This window comes from Ursus maritimus, unplaced genomic scaffold (assembly GCF_017311325.1).
Source record: "Ursus maritimus isolate PB19 unplaced genomic scaffold, ASM1731132v1 scaffold_25, whole genome shotgun sequence".
In the NCBI taxonomy this organism is placed as follows: domain Eukaryota; kingdom Metazoa; phylum Chordata; class Mammalia; order Carnivora; family Ursidae; genus Ursus; species Ursus maritimus.
The window spans coordinates 24832385-24852724 of record NW_024425008.1 but is presented as its reverse complement, the minus strand read 5'-3'; the positions used below and the strand labels follow the sequence as shown (position 1 = coordinate 24852724).

The following is a 20340-nucleotide window of genomic DNA, read 5'->3' as shown; positions in this document are numbered from 1 at the left end:
CATAACTCCCCGATTGCACACAGAAAGAATAAGAAACAGTTCACAACTCCTGGATCAGGAAGCCTGTTGCCTACTGACCCACTGGCTGTGACTGGCACTAAGGGCGCCTGCGCACGTTTGCTTTCTGTGTGGATGTGAGCTTTTCAGTGATTGCCAGCGTCAGTGTCTGTAAAGTCCACTAAGCTTTCAGCAGATGGTAGGCTTTGTTAGTAGAACACACACACATAGGGTCATTGCTGGGGGGATATTTAAAGTAATACAGTAGTGAGGACATAAGGCGTGGCTTGCTCGGGAAGCAGGGTAACAGGAAAGTAAAGAACATGGGTGTTAGAGCCTGATGGAGTTAGTTTAAAAGCCATTCACACCCCTTACTAGTTCTCTTATTTTCAGCAAGTTACTCCAGTCCTGTTTCCTCAACTTTAAAATGGTAGTAATGATGGTACCTACCTCCCAAGGGTACCTTGAAGATCAGATGAGATGATGTGTGCAAAGCAGTTGGCCCAGTGTCTGCTCCTCAATTTATACCCAATAGAAATTATTTCTTTGGAATTTTTATAATGTTCTTGACCTCTTTCATGGATTATCGTAATAGTCAGTACTTGAGGGGCACTAAACAAAGGGAGGTGTTGAGACTCCGAATAGAAGGGTGTAAATAAACCAGGACCTAAAATTATATAGGAAAAGAAGAGGTTGTGACATCTTTTCTAAATGGAGATATGTTTGTGTTTTGTAAAACCCTCACATGGCTCCTTAGGCTTAACTAGTAAATAGAAACTTGATATGACTTCAAGACTTCTAAGGACCTGACCTCAGCAGAGTTTTCTAGAAATTCTAGAATTTTCTAGAATCTCCTCTTACACCTTATAATCCAACTACACCACTGAGCACTCCATGCCTCTGTGCCTCAGTATAAATTCTGCTGTCCTGTGTTCCTGGCACACTCGGGTTCATATTCTAAAACTCAGCTTGACCACTGCCTTTTCTAGGAACGCTTGCTTGACAGAGTTCCCCGTTGTGTCCCCTTTCTCATGCTGTTCGATACTTTGTTCTATTATGTTCTTTTCCTATCATCTTGTGATGTTTTGTTTACACATGCACTTCCCCGGTAGTCTCTAAGCTTATCTTCTCAATTCTCAGTAGCCACTGTATCTCCCCTTCCCCTCTCACCCTCTTTTTGCCAAACCAAACCTTTCGCCGTCTCCCTGCACCTGCTAGGTCTTTCCCTCCCCCTCTGCCTGTGCACCTGCTTTATCCTGTGTCCGACAAATTTTTCTCATGTTACTTTACTTAATAGATTACGGACCTCTTTTCAAGATGAAGACAAGTATCAATTCTTTGAATTTTTTCCTAAGTATTCCGTTTATAGTTAGCCCTCCCAGCCCCCAGCTTTCCATTCATAATCTGCAGTGGTACCTGATTGTCATCTGGGGCCTGTTTATGTGTCTGACTCCCCTCCTGGACTAGAAGCTCCTTGCAGACAGCAGCGGTGTCTCCCTAGTTTCTGTTCCTATTGTGCACAATAGCATTGTTTTTGCTCTTAGAGGATGTTAAAGAAATGTTTGTTGAATGAATCATTGGTACTTGCTTTAATTGCCTTTTGGTGGCCTGATAGTAGGCTTCTCAGTAGATCTGGTTTGGTAAGGGTCTAGAGCTCTTAGTGTTATTTAAACTGTTTGAGGGGGGTGGTGCATAGAACATATCTTCTTTTCCACGTCTACTTGGCTCTTATATGAGGGTTTCTTGGCATAAAAATCTTTGTTGTAGAAATGATCATAAGCTCTTCTGAAGGTTTCCTTTTCTATTTGTTTTATTACCTGATTGCCTTTTGGAAGCTTGAGAATTTCTGGAACTTAATGGCAGTAGAGATTCCGACATGAAATAAGCAGTGACTTTCTCTGACTCAGTGAAATGCCCCTAAGTCCATTTCATCATCCACGGGTCCCCTTCCCCCCTCCCTGCTTTTCTTCAGTTTTAATAAAGTGAGTGCATCTGGAGTTTTTTAAGTTGTTGACTGTCTTCTTGGCTTTTGTGGTTCTAATTCCACTTCCTGTCAGCCCTGGGATTTTGTGTGCTTCGTTAACCTCCTCCCATCAGATACGATTTTGTATACGTGTGTATATTTGTGAGTCTCTCTGGCTCCCGCTGACTCCTGCTAACTTCCCCTGGGGTTTAGGTTACAAGGAGTAAACTGGGTTTGTTTTTTTCTTTCTTTCTTTCTTATTTGTTTTAGAGTAAACAGGAATTGAGAGCTTCCCAGAATAATTTGGCTTGCACAGGGCATTGGTGTTTTTAGTGGAAGCCAGTAGTCCAGTGATGGGGTTCCCTATATTCTTTTGGTTGTGGTCTCACCCGTACACATTATGGGTCTTGGCCAGGAGCGTTCTATCACTATCTAAGTGTTTCTGTCCTTATGATTTCTTTCCCACTCTACCATCTGTAATGTCCGACTATGCTTTTCAGTACTTCCAGTATTCTGTTCATTTGTTTATCTATGCATGTAGTTTATTTTCAGTCCCTGTATAGATTATAAGTGTTGTTCCTCTCAAGCTGGATTTTACATGGGATGATATATACATACACCTGCATTGTATTATTGGCATTTAAATGTAGACTTAGGAACCTTCACGGATTACCTGAAACTTAGCCATGTAATGCCTTCTCATAGATTTGTACATCTGGAAAGGACCCCAGAGAATAATTAGTCCATCGAGGACTGAGAAACGAAGACCGTTTCTGAGGTTCCAGAGCTCGTGCGTGGTAGGGCCCACATGAAGGAGATCCGGCCTGGAGGGCAGGGGCCCACAAGATGGTTGGCTGTCAGGTCATCTTGATCATTGCACTCTTGATTTATAGAGTTTTTGATGCCTCTCCCAAGAAAATAGATTTCTGGCACTCTAATTTTTACTGCCTTCAAGATTATAAAAATACGGTACCATGTGAAATATATGTGTAAACAGCAACCCTTCGAATATGCTTAGGAAATTGGCATGGTGACATAACTGGCAATGAGAACGGCTTTTTTGACCAGTTGGAGAAAAACAGCCAAGAGCAACAGGATGTTAGCTGTCCTTTACAGATGCTGCTGCTGACAGCAGTTTTATCTGTGTGTGTGAGGATGGCTGAAGTAACAGGCTATGATCCTGGTCCTCTCCGGCTTGGGATCCTCTGAGCCAGCTGTCCTGCCACTTGTAGAGGTGATGAGGCTGACCTTCTTTAGGTCAGAGGCCAGTGACGTCTTTGCTCGGGACAATCCGTGCTCAGTACACCTCTCTCTCTTGAATGAATGCCAGTTTTGCCTTCCATTGCTCTTGTTCTAGACCATTTCATAAGGTAAGCTGACATTCTCAAAGGGTGGGTGTCCATAAATATTCGCTGAAGCAACGAAAGTGGGCAGCATACATTCCCCAATTATGTAAACTACTTGACCATCACCAACAAAAGTCAGCAAATATTTCACTTTTCTTTCTTTCTTCTTTTTTAAACAGTTCACTTTTCGAGAGAGTCTCCTTTCTGCTTTATCCCATGCTCCTATTTAGGTGGGAAGGGAAGTTTACTGTAGAAGGGGCTTGGGAGGAAGTACCTACTGTTTGTCAAGCACTTTTCATTGGTTATTCCCTTTAGCCCTCTTAAGAGTTTTGTTGGTATTTATTACCCATGTTTTATAGCAAGGAGAAAGGATTCAGAAAGGTTAAATAGTCTGTCCTAGGTCATGCAGTTAACAAATGGCAAAGCCAAATTGGGGAGCCAGGTCTCTCTGGCTCTTTCTCCACTCACATAAAGACGAGTTCTGAAGAGTCCAACCACTTTTGGCATGCCCCATCTCCTGGATTCTCCTCCTGCTCTCCTGTAACTAGATCTCAGGAAAAACGATATCATTCTGTCTAGCAGATCAGGCCTGAAAAAAGGCACTCTGTTCGGCTGTAATCAACAGTACTGAGTCCTAGATACTCCTTTCCAATCTACCTTTACATATGGTAGCCAGACACCATATTGATGTATTGGACTAGTTAACAAATTGGCTCTGGGCTTTTTCTTTTATTTAGCTCATTTTCCTGTGGGATCTTGATCTGCTTTTTTCCAACTTCTCCTTCTGGACCCCAGATAAAGATTTCCTCCTTAGGTTTTCAACTCAAATGCAAAGCCAAGGTAAAAAGAATTTCCTTTATACAACAGCATTTGACTGACAGTGCGCACTGGCTAATGTCAGCACTTTCCACTGCCTCAGGATTACAGCTGCAGCTGGGGCTTTGTTTCTGGGGAGGGCTAGTGGACTGATTCCACAATTAGTGCTGTGACATGTTTAGTAACCTGTTAGGCATTGGACACGTTATTATTTTCCCTCGCAAATTTTTTTTCCCTCGCGTCCTAGGCCACCCTTTATCAAGTTTTTTTTTTTTTTTAAATAGGTCTTATACGTAAAAATCTTAATGAGACTGTCTCTTATTGTCTTTATGGTTACTAGCTTTATTATAAATATTTCAAGTCTTGTCCCAGGGTTATTTTGGGGGAGTAGCTACATATTACTTTGTGTCTTTTGAAAATTGTATTTTTCACTTAATTTGTTTTCTCTTTTCCTCCTCTTTTCTTTTCCTTCCTTTTAGTGTTTCTTGATTGCTTCCTATGTGCTTTTTATGATGCAGGCGGCCTGCAGTATAACGATGTATGAGACATGGCCCTACCCTCCAGTGGTGGGGAGGAGCAGACATGAAATGATAAATGACAGTACAGGTAGTAGAGTGACTCGGGTACTCTTGGAATACACGAGACCTACCAGCGATGCCTAGGGGAAGCCAGGGAAAGCTATTTCTAACAGAGGGACTATGACGTGCCCAGTGCAGTGTGCAGACACAATGTGACATTTTTCTGAAGTAGGAAGCTCATTGTGACTAGATAGAGCCTGCATGGGAGGGGGTGGCAGGAGATGACGTTATGGAAGTAGATCGGGGCCTGATTATAGAGGACTGACACGTTTAAATTCATCCTGTAGACAACAGACAGCCACTGGAGTTTTTTGAGCAGGAGAGCAATAAGATTATTATTATTTTCTTCCATTTTTATCAGGATTTGACCCAGAGCTTGGTAGGACAGAATTACAACAAAGAGAATACTGTACAACATGAGTAATTTAAAATCCTGCAGGAGCCAACCTGACATCAAGTGTCTGTTGTTGGGCCAGTTCACAGCCAGTCTCTATCTGACTATTAGATTTATGTCTTAGAAATTCTGGTGGCCGCGTGGAGAATGGACTGCAGTGGGGAGAGACTAGTCCTAGGGAAACGAATGGGGAGGTAAGAAGTATGCAGCAATAATATAGACTTAGCACGTGATCCAGCAATCCCACTTGTAGCTGTTTACCCAAGAAAAGTAATATATGTTCACACAAATACCTGTACATGAAGGTTTATAGCAGCTTTATTCGTAATCGTCAAAAATTGGAAGCAACCCAATGTCCATGACCTGTTGAATGGATGAACAAGTTGTCTTATATCCATAACATGGAATAAAAGGAATGAACTACACTACTGAAAAACAGTTACATAGATAAATCTCAAAAGCACAATGCTAAGTGAAAGAAGCTACTCTCAGAGGCTAATACTGTATGATTTCATTTATTTGACTTTCTGGAAAAGGTAGAGATTAGATCAATGATTGCTGGTGGGATGGGGCGTGAGAATTGTCTCTAAGGGGCATGGGGAGTGTCTGTGATAGAATTGTTCTATATCTTAATTGTGGTGGTGGTTAAACAACTATGTACGTTTGTCTAAACTCATCAAACTACAATTTAAAAGGGTGAATTTTGTTGTATGTAAATTATACAGTAATTTTATTCTCTCAATAAACTTGTTTTAAAACAAGAAACAATGATAGGTGGATGAATCTCAGAAATGCTAAATGAGAGAACCAGACTCAAGAGAGTGTATACTGGAAGCTCCCATTTATATAACATTCTAGAATGGACAAAATGAATCTATGGTGAAAGAAATAAGAATAGTGATTATCTGGGGGTGTGATGAGGGGAAGCAGGCTATTTACCAGGAAGGGGCATGAGGGATCTTTCTGGGATGATGGAAATGTGCTCCTGGGTTGATATGAATGTGGATTACATGGATGCCTCCAGTTATCTTGCCTGATCAAATTGTGCACTTAAGATCTGTCCCTTTCATTATATATGAATTATAGCTCAAAAGGGAATATAGAAGACTGGATTAAAGAGAATTATAGAAGAGATCTGGTAATGTGTAGGATTTGGGAGGTGATGAAGAGAGTGCTTCTAGCTTTGGAGACTGGTGGATGGGATTACCGTTTTCCAAGGTGAAGAATAATGGGAAGCCAAACAGGTTTGGGGGAAAGATAACAAGTTATGTTCTGTTGAGGTTGAGTACTCATGGGATATCCTAGTGAAGTTGTCTAGAAGGCAATTGGAGTTATGGATTTGGTGTCCAGAAGACACTTGACTAAAGATAGAGATTTGAATGTCATCATCATAATATTAATTGCAGCCATGAGAATACATGAGATCACCCAAGAAGAGAAGTAGAATTGAGAAGGAAAGAGCCCTGAGGATGCCACCCTGAGCAAACCTACCAGTGACTAGCTTGGCAGAAGAGAAGGAGTGAAAGGAGGAGGAGAATCAGAAGAGAGCAGTGTCCTGGAACCAAGGGAGAAGAAGGTTCCAATAAGTAAGGGGTGGTCAACAGTTTCAGATGCTTGGTCGTCTTCAGTGATCACAGCGAGAATAGTCACTGACTTAGAGAATGGGCGCAGAAGCAAATTCTTATGGGTTGGGGAATGAGTAGGCATTAAGAAGGTTAAGGCAGCTAAGTGTAGATTGCTTTTTCAGGAAGCTGCTTTCAAGAAATAGGGAGATAAGGGTACCAATGTAAGGTAGAGGTGGAGCCAGGCTTCTTCTCACTTAGTCACTAGAATATTTTCAAGTTTGTTTTGATTTGGCTGGGGGCTGAAGGAAATACATCCCATGAAAGAAAATTTTCCTAAGGAAACATTGTTGAACAAGGTGGTAGCAACAGCCCTTTGAAAATACTTGCTCTTCTGTCATGATGAGGGCAACACGGAGGAACAAAGAAAGTAGCTCTCAGAACGGGAGAAACCTCCCTTGCCTGCACCCTTTAGTGACAGGAACACTGGTAGATCTCATCCCGGATACCGAGTTTTTGAAATTCTAGACACTGCTGCCAAAACACACAGTATTAAAGGTGAAGTTTAATATTCTCAGTACAACCTACTTTTTACCTTTTAAAATCTTGAATGTCCATGGAAAAGACCAGTCGTAAGTTAAAAGGGTCATTACAAGGATTTTTGTAGCCTGTCAAGGGTCCAAATTATTTTTCTTAAGCTGAATTGATTATTTTAAAGAGATAAACCTGATACAAATGCTATTTTTTCATACCACTTACCATTGCCCCCCACCCCCACCCCGTCCAGTTCCAGCCTCCGAGAGGAGCTGGGCTTTGCACTGGGTTGTAACGCTATCCCGAACTCAGCCCACTTTAGATGGTTGTGGATCCAAGCCTTGTGCACGTACAGGTACAGTCAGAGCCCAAACTGATTTTGAGATTCTTAGCATTGACGGGTTTCATGCACCTGAGTAAAAATTTTGTTGGCACTGTAAAGGGTGTTTTCTCTCTTTGGGTTATTTTTTATTTTTCTTCCCAGAATGTTAGTTCTTAGCCTTTCAGCTGAGATTCTTGGAATTTGCCTCTTAATTTGGGAAATAGTCAAATAACTATGTTGGCTGTTGAACGCAAGATGTTTAAATAATGGGGCTCATTGGTTGTCATTCTGTTTTCAGTTTGTCTTGATTTGTGGTTGATTCTGCAAATCTGGTCACTGTGTGCATCAAGCATTATTCTTGCCCTGTTCCTTGTACTATTATTATTAATAATATTACCATTTTGTGAAACAGTTCAGTCCTGTGCTCTTGCTTGTGTAATGTTGACATGGACTTGCAGATTTTGAAAGTAAGTTTTCCTTTTTAAATGCCTTATTTAGTGCTATATCACAAAAGATTTTTTTTTCAGATTAACAGGGGAATATTCTGTGGGATGATTGAAGATTAGGTAAAATATTCAGAAGAATGTACTGGCCATAAAAGTTGTGAATTTGTTACCTAAAAGAGATAGGTGAAGGAGCTTTCTTTTCTTTACATTTTAAAGTACAGATAATTGGTTTTTGTGTAGTTACATGAAGGTAAATCCCATCTCAGACTCTCTTTTAGTTTGTGATTATTTTTGCTAATTAAATTGAATCCTAAATAAGTACCATGGAAGCACGTTGATTCATGACAACTTTTCCTGAGAGAAGAACTTGAATATGATTGTCTACTCAGTGTTGCACAAATAGGAATTTTGGATATAACATTGAGCATACAAGTGGTTGACAGATGGTGATTAATAGAGAAGATAAAGGAAATGACAGGATGCTAAAGAAATACCAGAGACAGAAATGAATTTCCCCCAGTTACACAGTGAATAAATGATAGAGTCATGAGAAGGATCCAAGTCTCTAGATTCCCCTTCTAGGATTCTTGGTCGCATATCAGACCTCCTCTTCAGAAGACAGTCTTTGGCACCACCCTTCTAGAAACTTACATTTACTTTTCTGTGTTTTTGAGAGGATTGAAAAATGGGAGAATCCTCCTTGAAGTAAAGACCATTTACTTACTGTTTCAAAATGAGTTTCTGGAAGATACCTGGTTGTGTTCTGTAGGTATGAGCTGTGGCCTGTGACCTCTGGTTGAACTGTAAGGAAGCTCGTCTTTTCTCTTGGAAAGAGGATGTAGATAGTTTATTTGAGGGACACGGAGTGGGAAGTTTGAGAATGAGGGAGGCTTCTGAAAGTCAGATATATTTGATCTATGTATACCAAAGATGACTGTGGGGGAGGGTCTCATTAATGATAAGAGTCAAGGTTACCAGCTGAGGTTCCAAAGTTAGTGTCATATTACCCCTGCATCCTGGGAAAAAGCCTGCTTATGGTCTTAGATTGCTCTTTGCAACAGTTGAGGAGCTAAGGAAGAATCAGTAAAGAATCCAGAAACCATGGAGATTTTGGTCTCTTGCTCCTTCCCTTTTTCAGTGATATTAGTAGTGCAGGATGGCTTGTCACAGTTCTGCTCTGTCTGCCACGGGCTCCCTCCTTTCTCCTCTGTCTTTCTATGTTGGGCCATTCTACTTTATTTTCTGTCTTCAAAGGGAAATTGAAACCATAGGAGGGGGGAGGGAGAATAAATATATTTTACACTTAGATATCTTCTTGACCCAGACTGCAAAGGCAAGATCTTGGTTTAGGAAAATGCAGTGGAAGGGCCCCAGGGAGATTCCTCTAGTAGATTTTTCTGTTTTCAGAAGATGGTGGGATAATCCAGAACAAACCCAAGCAGCTTTGTTGTTGGATGCACTTGTTGCATTCCCGTTACCAACATTTTTTTTTTTTTAACCATATGCACAGCAGAATCATGCTAACTTTTAGAGGTCAGGTCACTTTCTGTGTAGAACTCAGGAATGTCAATAGAGTGGATGATAAAAACAGTGGAATTGTATAACAGTGTTATCTCATTATCTCTAGCGTTTGATTAATTTCTCTTGAACTTGAAAGATTCTCTGCTTCTACTTCCACTCATTACTTATACTCACCAAATTTCTAGGCCCCTTGTGGAAGTTGATTGGATACAAGTCTTCCAGATTTTTGTTCAGCTGTAACACAGAAAGTGATCTTGTGTATTGTGTTATGTTGTATTTCTAGAACTCTATGGCTTTGATGTGCTCATAGATTCTACTCTGAAGCCATGGTTGTTGGAAGTAAATCTCTCCCCTTCTTTGGCCTGGTAAGTAGTCTGTTCCATCAACTAGAAAAGGACAAGCCTTCAATGAGTAGCACTAAAACACTTTTTTTGTAAGTCATTTCTCTTGGCACTAGATTTTTAGATATTAGATAGAAATGACTAGAATTTCTAAATTTGAGGGATTTGTGACATGTGGTTAACTTCCAGATGGTAACCATGAATCCCTATCTTACTAGTCAATTTGTGATCTATGATAACTGTCTTCTTGAGTTCCTACAGGATGCTTCTTGTGTTCATTTTTATTTCCAGTTCTCTCTCTCTCTCTCTCTTTTTAACTTTGTAGGTGTTCTGCTAAGGCTAAAGAAATACATGAGGTATCATATTTCCTTTATTACTAAAGGTTTATACAGGCTCAAATCCACATATACTGTAAAGGTATAGAGCTGGGCCTAGGGTAGTATATATAATATTTGGTCCTTTTACCCTTTCCATATTCTGGCATGCATCTAAGATTAGAGTCTAAAAACTTCAGACAATCTTAAAAAAAATTTTTTTTAACCTATCTCTTGTTTAGAAGAAGTAAAGAAACATATTTTTCAATACCAGAAGGGATTGTGCTTATATCTGCAGCTGTAGCCAGAGTTCCTATTAGCCATATACTTCTCTAAACAGCTAGAGAACCCTAGAGATTTATGCTAGAGACCACCCAGTGGCTGCATTTTTAAGGATGAAAAATGTTGGCAAAATGCCAAGTAATCAAATAAAGACAGATTGACTGCTTCATGGGGTGGGAGTTCAGCTTAACCCCAATAGTAAGGTATAGAGCTAGATATCACAGAGATGCTTCAGATGTTGGGCTACTCTTTTGTTAAGTCAGCTCTTTGGAGTTTGCCCAGCCAGGTGCATCATACGATGTTAGAGATCCCCAGAATGATGCAGTGGTCCAGCAGCCAAAGTAATCTGGTTCATGGAGGAACACCTCAACACCAAAGCCAACACGACAGTCACTGCCACAGGGAGGCTTCCAGCTTTCAGTTCATGTTTCTGTTTCCATGTGGGTTCCTGCTGCATCATCTGGTGATATTTTGGTATAACCTGTATTTTTTTTGCCCTCATTCACAAACCTAAAAGCTTAAGAAGATTGATTTAGAACAGAAAATGAGGCCTTAAAGAAAGTGCAAAGAAGACCAGAGTTTCTTCTCTTGTGTGTGAATGTGATTTGACTATTGTAGCAGTAAAAAATAATTTGAATGGTGGATACACTCATAAAAGAGCATATTATAAGTCTAAGCCTCTAAAATCCACAGTGATAATGAAGCAATATTCTTGACTTGTACACAGTTTGAATTGCACAAGACCTTCTGGAATAAAAAGATTGCATGTCAGGGAATCAGCTTTGGTGCTCGACCTGCCCCACAGTGGATGAGTTTAACAGTGGGCTTTTATTTCTAGTATTTTTGCCCAGATTTCTTTTTCCTTTTCCATGGATTCGATGTGCTTTATGTGTTGCTTCTCGTCGACATTTGGAAGCCCTGCTGTATTGAGGCCCATTAGGGGTAGTTATTCTGTTAATCTATAACTATCGATTGTCCTTGCTTTCTTTCTTCTACTAGTGATGCACCCCTGGACCTAAAGATTAAAGCCAGTATGATTTCAGACATGTTCACTGTCGTAGGTGAGTAGTAGTGTTTGCTGAAGACTCACATAAAAGTTAACCAGAGCATCCATTTTGTCAGGCTGGTCTCGAGGTGTTGCCAACTGGCAGTTCCTAAGCCATGCTGAATGTTTTGTACTGAAAAATTATATTTTCAGGCAAGTGTTTATATGTTTCTACTCCCCCTGGCTCCATCCTGTCCTGAGGCTGAACCACAACTAGGGCTGAGACCTAATTCCTGGGGCACTGGCTGAAGAAGCTTTGTTACAGAGGAGACCGGCTGTATTTCCACTAGGCCGTCTCTGCTGGTGTCAACATGGCCCTGCCTGTAATAGTTAGAACTGAAGGCAGCTCAACGACGAAATCCCTTTTTGAGTAGATAAGCCAAAACTCTGAAGTGGAGATGGGCAGTCGGGTGGGTATATTGTGGGTTTGTTGTTGTTTCCTAAGTTCTCTAAAAAGGCATGACAGAATATGTTTGAAATGAGCTAGTACTTGGTGTACCAGCAAATGCTGTAAAACTTAGCCACTCTAGTCTCCCTGGATGGGAATTTGCTTCTTTTCAGGAAGTCAGTGAACTGAGGGCACACCTAATTTCTTAAGCCATAGATAACCCGAGAAGCCCACTTTGAAAGGTGCCAGGAGACCGCCTTCAGCTGTTCCAGAAGTAGATCTTGTATGACAGGACAGGACCCCTCACCTGCTTTTGGGTTCACCCAGTAAAAACAACATTACCAGTCACCCTCTAGGAGGCCACTTTAAAATAACTTGTTTTTATAAAGAACTGTGTATTTTTAAATGGTGGTTTGTATTTTTACTCTGACGTTCATCAAAAATCCACATCTCTTTTTCAATCAGAATCAGCTCCCCAACAAGAAAGGTTGATTTATCTGCATATTTTCCATTCTTGTGCTGTCCAGTTTTGGTGGTTTGAAGTTCGAGTGGAGTTGTGTGTCTGAGAGAGCCATGCCTAATCCTCCTGAGGATGGATCTCTGTAATATTTATGACCGTGAAACTGAGTTTGTATATCTAAAAGAAAAGGTACAGCTAAACCTGCTAATTTCTTAGAAAATGGCGGGTTTTAATGTTTGCCATTCCCCATTCAGGATTTGTGTGCCAGGACCCTGCCCAGAGGGCATCAACCCGGCCAATTTATCCCACCTTTGAGTCTTCCAGGAGAAACCCTTTCCAAAAACCTCAGGTAAGCAAATTCAGCAGCAGGGACCCCAACGAGGCTTAGTGGCAAAGGTAGCTGATGTAAATAAGTGAGCTGAAGCACTATGCATATGACGCCACTTAGAGCAGGAGAATTTGGGGATCATTCCAGACGGGAGGCCGTTATATTCAGCTGTGGCTGTTAGCATATGCTTTCAATGCTTTCAAACCAACTTATTCTCTGCTTTATGTTTTCCTTTTCTTTTGCCTTCTTTTTTCATTATCTGTCCTTTTTTCTTTTTAAAATCACCTGTTTTTTTCCTCAAATTGATATGCTCATAAACAAGGCACAGAGAGGGAGCCTACAAATGCCTAGTCATTACTCTGCTACATTCTTTTTGATCTTCAGGCTAGCTTTGTAAAGAAGATGCTTGATTGAAATAATATCATCTCTATAAGCGCTCAGTGATCGTGAGGTGTTAATTGAGGTTAAATGAGATAAATGCCTATAGACTCCTGTGCGTGTCTGAAACGTCACTTATCAAGCGTTGCTCCGGTCTTTGTGTCCTCTGCATTTGTGTTCCAGTTAAACCAATCAGCTCACCGTTCTGCCTGCTCATTCCATCATCTAATCCATCCCTCCCTGTCTAGACCTGGCTAGTTTCCACTTGTGTTTTTTCCCTTAATATTTCTTCTTATCTAAAAGGTCTCTTTTCCTGCTCTCTTCCCATCTAGATTGATGACCTTGCCTGCTCAGAAGTTTGGAGATCGTTTCCTATTAAATCCATCCCATTCTGTCATGACCTTTATTTTTTATTTCAATATGATGTACTTGTTCTCTAGCGCATGGTTTTGGCATTCATCGATTTGTTGCTTTGAAATTGTCCAGTGTTCCTCCGCTAGACTGTAAGCTCTTTGAAGGCCGAAATAGCTGCTGCTTCCCCCTCCTCCCCTTTCTGTTTCTTCTCCCCTCCATTGATTCCTCCTCCACTTCCCCTTCTCCTGCCACCGCTCATTCTCCTTTTTTCCTTTAGCTTGCTGGTCTCATTTCGAGTAGTGCTGTATCTGTCTGCCAAGCTCCTCACTCTCACTTACACAGTTATACTTCTAGCTTTTCATTAGAACAGGGTCTGCAAACTCAAATGCCTAGAGGGGCTGCAGGCAGACAATGGGAATGAGTAAGAGGGCCAGCCAGGTACAATACTGAGAGGGACACGGCTGTGCCAGACCGGAGCCTGTGCCGCATATTGAAAAGGGGCAGCTGTTTGCTGCCGCTCAAGCTGATCACTGCCATACGTGTTGTCAGACCTTCCTACTGTCAAGAGAAATCAGAAGTCTTATTTTAAATATTGCCAACTGGTCCAGTTAAAGAAAAAATACTTTGCAGACCAAGCATAACATGTCTTTGAGCTAGATGCAGTCTGTGACCACCTGCTCTAGGACTGTCCCCTGTTAGTATTCGAGTTGCAATGTGGGACAGGGTGTCCTGGATTTTAAGGGGTACTGTTATCTTGGATTTGAAGGAAAGCCAGGCAGCAAGGTGGTTCTTGATCAGTACATCATCACAGATCAAAGGGTTTTCTTTAATTTTTAATAAGAAAAAGTAGGGGATTATTCTCGGTGTACTAGCAAAGCTGAATTTAGGCCATTACATTCCTTTGCAGACGGTTTCCTGCAGTATCTGTGGCAGGAGCCACAGGATTGTGTGTAAAGGATTGTGAATGTTGCTGTGCAGCTTTCACAGAGTTTCGGCCACGTTTACTCTGGGGTAGCTGTGTGTCAATCTTGGTTGAATTGACCCCTTCTCTTAGCCTGCCTCTCAGCCTTTATTGGCCACTCTTTGCAAATTGTAGAGAATCTGTCTGCCATTTGTTTTGCTAACTGGTAGGTCGTGGCATGACTTCATCCATAAGCTGCCTATAGGACACTTTTATTTAAAGGCTGAAGAAATTGTAGATTAACTCTGTGTATTCTGGAACAAATTTATCAGGTGGAGTAGTTGACTTCTGGATATGACAGTAGGATTGTGTGCTCCTGCTGAGAAGATGAAACTGGGGCAGATACACCGTAGAAGAAAGCGGTGTGAAGCGTAATAAATGCTCTGGTCTTACAAGCACAAAGTGTGGGGCTCTTGCTTTTGTTTTCTGCTAGGAGATCATCTCCTTTGTGAGATCATAGACGTAGGAGTTGGAAAACCTCGGTATGGTAGGAGAAGATAAGGCTTTATTCCATTTTTCTGTCTTTTGTAGCGTCCAGTGTCTGCACAGTTTCAGTCCTCAGATGCCAAACTGGTAAGTTCTGGATCATTTGGAGACTTTATTCAGATTCTTATTTCCAGCCCCCAAATGGAAAGCCTTTTAGCTTTGCTCTTTCACCGTCTGTGTTTGACGCACCTGCTTTTTGAACTTCAATAGCATATAGAGTAAGTGAAAATGGATGCACAGAGGTCTTTCCAGGTATAGAATACAAGAGTAGAGGCCGCAGGAATTTGTGAATCCTCTTTTTTCCTGGTAGTGATCACGTTGTGAAGGAGGCAGTTGGATTTAGCGGCGTATCTGTCGCTTTGACCAGAATATTCCAGGAAGGAAATATAGTTCACAGACACCCTTTCTTTCCTTCAGATGTCTTATGAAAGGTACTATTGTCAGTAGCTTCATATTGGAAACATTTTCGCACGGGGTATTGGGCTGCATTTGATTGTACATATTTCTCATATGTAGTGATTTGCAGTTTTATGCATCTTAGAACCTCGGCCATATTAAGTGTCTGAGATGCTACCTTTAAAAAAAAACTCAGAATATTTTATCTCCAGCTCCCAATGAACAGTATTTGTCCTCCTACTGTCCTTGTTAGGTGTATTTGAGATTAACTGTCATTTTCTTCTATGAAGATCTTTGTTTTCTTTTAAACATCTTGTTGAAGTGATTGGGTAGCAGTGAGGGTGCTGGTCCTGCTAGTTGATGCTTTGAAATGAGGGCTCTAGATGTTTCAGACGTACGTGTGCCCCTGCAACTAGTAGTTCTTCAGCAGGAAGCTCCAGGATATTTATTTTGGCCTTTGTACTCTCTCCTACAGTTGGCGGACAGCTTGGGAGCTTGAATTGTAACCCTCGTAGCTACTGTTTTTGACAAAGTGCTTTACATGGTTTATATGAGCCCAAGAAATGAAAAAAAGATTTGCTGGTTGTCTTGTCTAGTGTTTGGTAAATGGTTAATGTGGTTCCATAATACAGGTTTTCGTGTTTAGTTGGTAGAATTAGAAACTGTAACGTTTAGTGTTTTATGTTTAGCAGGTACCTAGGTGTGCTAGCTGTTCTCCGTGGCAAAGAAACAGAAAACAAACAACAAAGCCCCAAAGCTGTTGGCTTCAAAGAGCTTACATTCCGAATACCTTTTAGGGATATCTACTCTTACTTCAGGAGAACGTTAAAAATGCTTAATTCATAATCTTCTGAATTTAATTCCAAAGTAGTGTCTTTGATATGTAATTCTAATCTTAACTTCCCTTCACCCGTTTTAATCGCTTCATCTGTCTAGCTCCAGTGGCTCGAATGGCCGTAGACTGCAATTCGTCTGTGGCCGAGCAAGGCCTCTCCCTCACGGTTGTGTAGTTGCACACTGCTCAGGTGACACAAAGTCTTTCTAGCTTTATTTGCCAACTTTATACGCGTGGAATTCTTTAACTCTTCTTGTTCTTTACAGTGTTCTACTTGGCCGCCGTCTTTCTGTTAATGAAACGTTCTCAACTCCGTGGTAGTTTTGTCAGAGCTAAGTTAAAAATGAAAACAAGTTCTCTGCTCTGTCCCTGGACACTTCGTCAAGTTTTCTTTTTCTGTTGCTGTCAGATGGTGCAGTCACAGTTCTTTGCCTGTTGTCTGACTCTTCCTTTTTAATCCATTATTTCTATCTACATTTCTTGCTTCCCTTGAATGCCTGCTGTTCAAATTTCCCACTCATTAGAAATCACTTCTCAGGGTCCCAAGGCAGATGGCATGGTTTTGTGGAAAGCACACAGACTTTAGAGTCAGATAACCCCGGGTTCAAAGTTGCTCTGCCAGTAACTAACTAGCTGCTAGACTTTGGGCGAGTTCCCTTGCGTCTCTGAGGCTCACTACCCACATCTGTGAAATGAAGATAATACATATGTGGAGGTATGGTGCGAAAGAAACGATAAGGCATAGGTAAATATTTGGGATAGTTCTGGACACATAGTTTACCTTGGACACATAGGTCCCCTTCACACTTTTGGGTCCTGTTGATTTTCCTTTTACGCATTTGATGGCAGGTATTGGGAGTTGTTTCGATATCTGTGGCCATTCTTTTCACATTTGCTGTCATCTACAAATGCAAATTAGTTACTTAGTATTATCTTTTTATTTATCCATCCTCCTAGACATCAGTGAAGATTCTAAGTAATGCTCAATCAATAACCATTCTGAAAATCACTTCCTAACTTGATTCACTGCTATTTATCCTACATTACATCTTTTAACTCTTTTCAGTTTTTGTTGGTGTGTTTTCTTCATTATATTATGACCCTAAGCCCCAATTAGAGATATAATTAGAATAAAAATTTTATGAAATTTGTATAAATGCTTTTGTAAAACCCAAAGACATTAAATGTATTTGCTCTATTCCACCTTTTTTTGTAATTTTGTCCTAAAAATAAACATTTTAAAGCATGTTTTAAAATAAAGCAGTCTCCGTACTTAGTCTTCATGAGCTCAGTAAACTCTAAATGTTTACGGATTTTTTTTTCTTTTAATATTTGTTCCATTATTTTGCTAGGGATTCAAGTTAGACATACCAGGAGGTAATCACCAGAAGCACACTTCTTACATTTTTGAAGATTGGTACCTCAGTTGTTTTTTTCTAATCCTCTGGTACCGCCTCAGTTCTTCATGGTTTTTCAAACATAATTGTAAGTGGTTTTGGTAAGTTTTTGTTTTGTTTTGTTTTTTTTAAAACCAATTTCCTTAATAACAAGATGCATGTCTCTCAGACCTGCTGACTTATATTTATTCCAAATCTCCAGATGTCGCATATCTCTTTTTGACTGTAACACAAGTCTACTTACTACTTTTTTATTTCCCTCCCCTGATTTCAAAGTATACTTCTGGTTATCAATTATATTTAGACCTTCTCCATTAGCCATTTTTTGTTTATTTCCCACCTAGATTTATTCATTTGTGGTCCGTTTTGTTCCTTTGATTTCATTTGATGGCATTAATTCATTTTGCTTTTTAAACTGGATTCTACCTTTTATTTTCTAGGTAACAAGATGCGTCACATACAAATCAAGCTGTTTCTAGTTCATTTGTTTCTAACACAGAATTCCAAACTTTGCAAAACCACATTAGGGCATTTTTGTTCTTCAGATGTGTTCTCTGTCAAACAGGTTTTATTCTTGCCCCTCAGTGATAGTATATTTGATGATACCTCACCTTTTTCATAGTCTGTGTTTTGTTCAGTTCTCATTGCTGGTACCTGCCAGTTTTCTTTAAGCTGAGAATCATTTTTCTGATTCAACATCTGTTTTTTACTACTTTTAGTGGAGACAGGTGTTTCCTCATCTCAGTGATTCTCAGTCAGTTCTTCCCTAGTAGTAAAGGTTCTATGTGTAAAGGTTTCTTCTCTGCAGATATTTCTAAATCATAAGTTGAACTAATGATAATTTTACATCTCTGATGCATGTTGCATGGCAGAATTCTGACCTAGGCAGTAGTTTGGCAGTTTAAAATCTATCTGAGCACTCAGTAGTTAAAATCCTGTGTCATCTAGACAGAGGCAGTGGTTCTCTCTAAATTCAGAAGAACTTTATTTCCTTAGTGCAGTCAGTCAGTCCCCTGCACTGATATGCATGAGATCAAAACCACAGAATGGCTTGCACTTGGAGTGTTTTGCTCTTGTTTTTGGCAGTCCTGATGGTCTTCCAAATCAGTCTCAACCCCCCCCCCCATTTTTTTTTTTTTTTTGCTTTGCTTTTAATCTCCAGGTATGTCTTCTTGGCGCTCATAAGCATTTCTATCTCCTTTCTTTCTTTTTTCTTTGCTATCCTTTTCCTCTGCCTTTTCTCTCACCTGTGTCTATAATTCAGGCCACATTTCTTAATAGTTTATTTCATTAACAGATGTTGGTAGGATTCAACCAATGGTCTATGACAGTAATGTTCTGTTGTACCTATGTAGACACATGTCTGTGTAGTCCAGCACAACAGATATTATGCTGATAAAGACAATTCTCTCTGATCTCAAATTTATTGAAAAGCTGAGATTGGCGAAATACTTCTGACTTTCCAGTCTGTTATTTTTCAGCAGCTTCCCTGAAGACACAGAAGACCTGGGTGGATTTTGGAGAGGCATTTGAGATACATAGATGTCCGTAGCTACAACTTTTCATATCTCTCTCCCTCTTAGCCTTTTTAATAGTTTAGTTTGAGGTAAATAGGTGAAGAGATAAAAGGAGTTTCCAGCCATCTTTTTTTCCTCTGGGAGTAGCATTGACCTTTTTCTTCGCAGCCTGGTGATATTTGTGGCAATAAAAGAGTAAAGCCGTCAGCTTATGGAAGTTCACAGCTGGAGCGCTCACCTAACAAACACCATTACTCCTCAGCCCCTTCCATTTTCAAACCTCCTGAAGACCCCAGCCAGGAGCACCTCCTGAATTCCTCCATGCCTCACCCAGACAGCCCAGATAGCGCACAAGTAGCTAGAGTTAGAACTGTGGGCTGTACATAACAAAGGAGCGTTTGTGAACCTGTATGGGAGACAACTTTTTGAAAGTGACTTGGGAGAGAAGACAGAATATTGGGGATGTCAGTTCAGTGTTTCCAGGAGCAGGTTTAGATTAGTAGAGGAAGGTTGCAACATCACTGTAATCTCAGTCTCTGAAAGCCGGGAATATTGTTCCATCTCAGAGCAATTCCACAAGATGAAAATTAGGTCCTAAAAAAACAAAACAAAACAAAAAGAAAAAAAAAGAAAAAGAAAATTACAAAACCAATAATAAAAAAACAGACAAGAAAATGAACAACAAAAACAAAAGAAAGACAAAAAGCAAAAAAAAAATTTTTTTAAACAAAAATTGGGGGTGCCAATTAGATGTTATTCAATAGTGATTTGATCCATGTTCTTATAAATATGACCATGCATTTCTTTCTTTTTTTATTTTTTAGAGATTTATTTTATTTTAATGAAAGAGCATGAGCACAAGCGGGAGGGGGAGAGGGAGAATCTCAGTGAGACTCTGCATTGAGTGTGGAGCCTGATAGGAGGCTTGATCTCATGACCCTGAGATTGCAACCTGAGCCAAAACCAAGAGTCAGATGCTTAAATGACTGTGCCACCCAGGCGCCCCAATCATGCATTTCTTAAAACTATTCTAATAGCTAATAACTATTTCCTAAAATATTTTTATTACTGACCTTTAATACAGATTTTACCTTATCAACATTTTTAAGTAAGTTTTTCTATTCTAAAATGCTTAATCTTTATTGTATCATTTAAATGAGTGCTTACTTCATATTCTCTCTTACATAATTTCAGAGGACGTTAAGGTACTCGTAAATAGTGTGAGTGATAAGGCAACTTGACCTTGGATAAGGCACTTGACTGCCAGTAGCTTTCTGATCAGAGCCGTGTCATCACATGTGAAATAAAGTATTTTTAGCCAATGATAAGTAGTGTATGAAATGAGAAAAGTCCTTAAAGCATCCAGTTAATATTTTGGC

At 40.2% G+C, this 20340-nt stretch overlaps 1 protein-coding gene across 15 annotated transcripts in view; it reads left to right on the top strand.

Moving 5' to 3' along the window:
• TTLL5 (tubulin tyrosine ligase like 5) overlaps positions 1 to 20340 on the top strand; it is a 278708-nt gene that overhangs the window by 56712 nt on the left and 201656 nt on the right. For 13 of the 15 annotated variants that reach the window (XM_040641619.1, XM_040641627.1, XM_040641626.1 and 10 more), the window contains 4 exons: positions 9763 to 9844; positions 11416 to 11477; positions 12564 to 12658; positions 14862 to 14903. In XM_040641619.1, coding sequence (XP_040497553.1) covers positions 9763 to 9844; positions 11416 to 11477; positions 12564 to 12658; positions 14862 to 14903 — 281 coding nt within the window. The remainder of the gene's footprint in view (positions 1 to 9762; positions 9845 to 11415; positions 11478 to 12563; positions 12659 to 14861; positions 14904 to 20340) is intronic. The other 2 variants (XM_040641625.1, XM_040641623.1) reach the window with 1 other exon arrangement.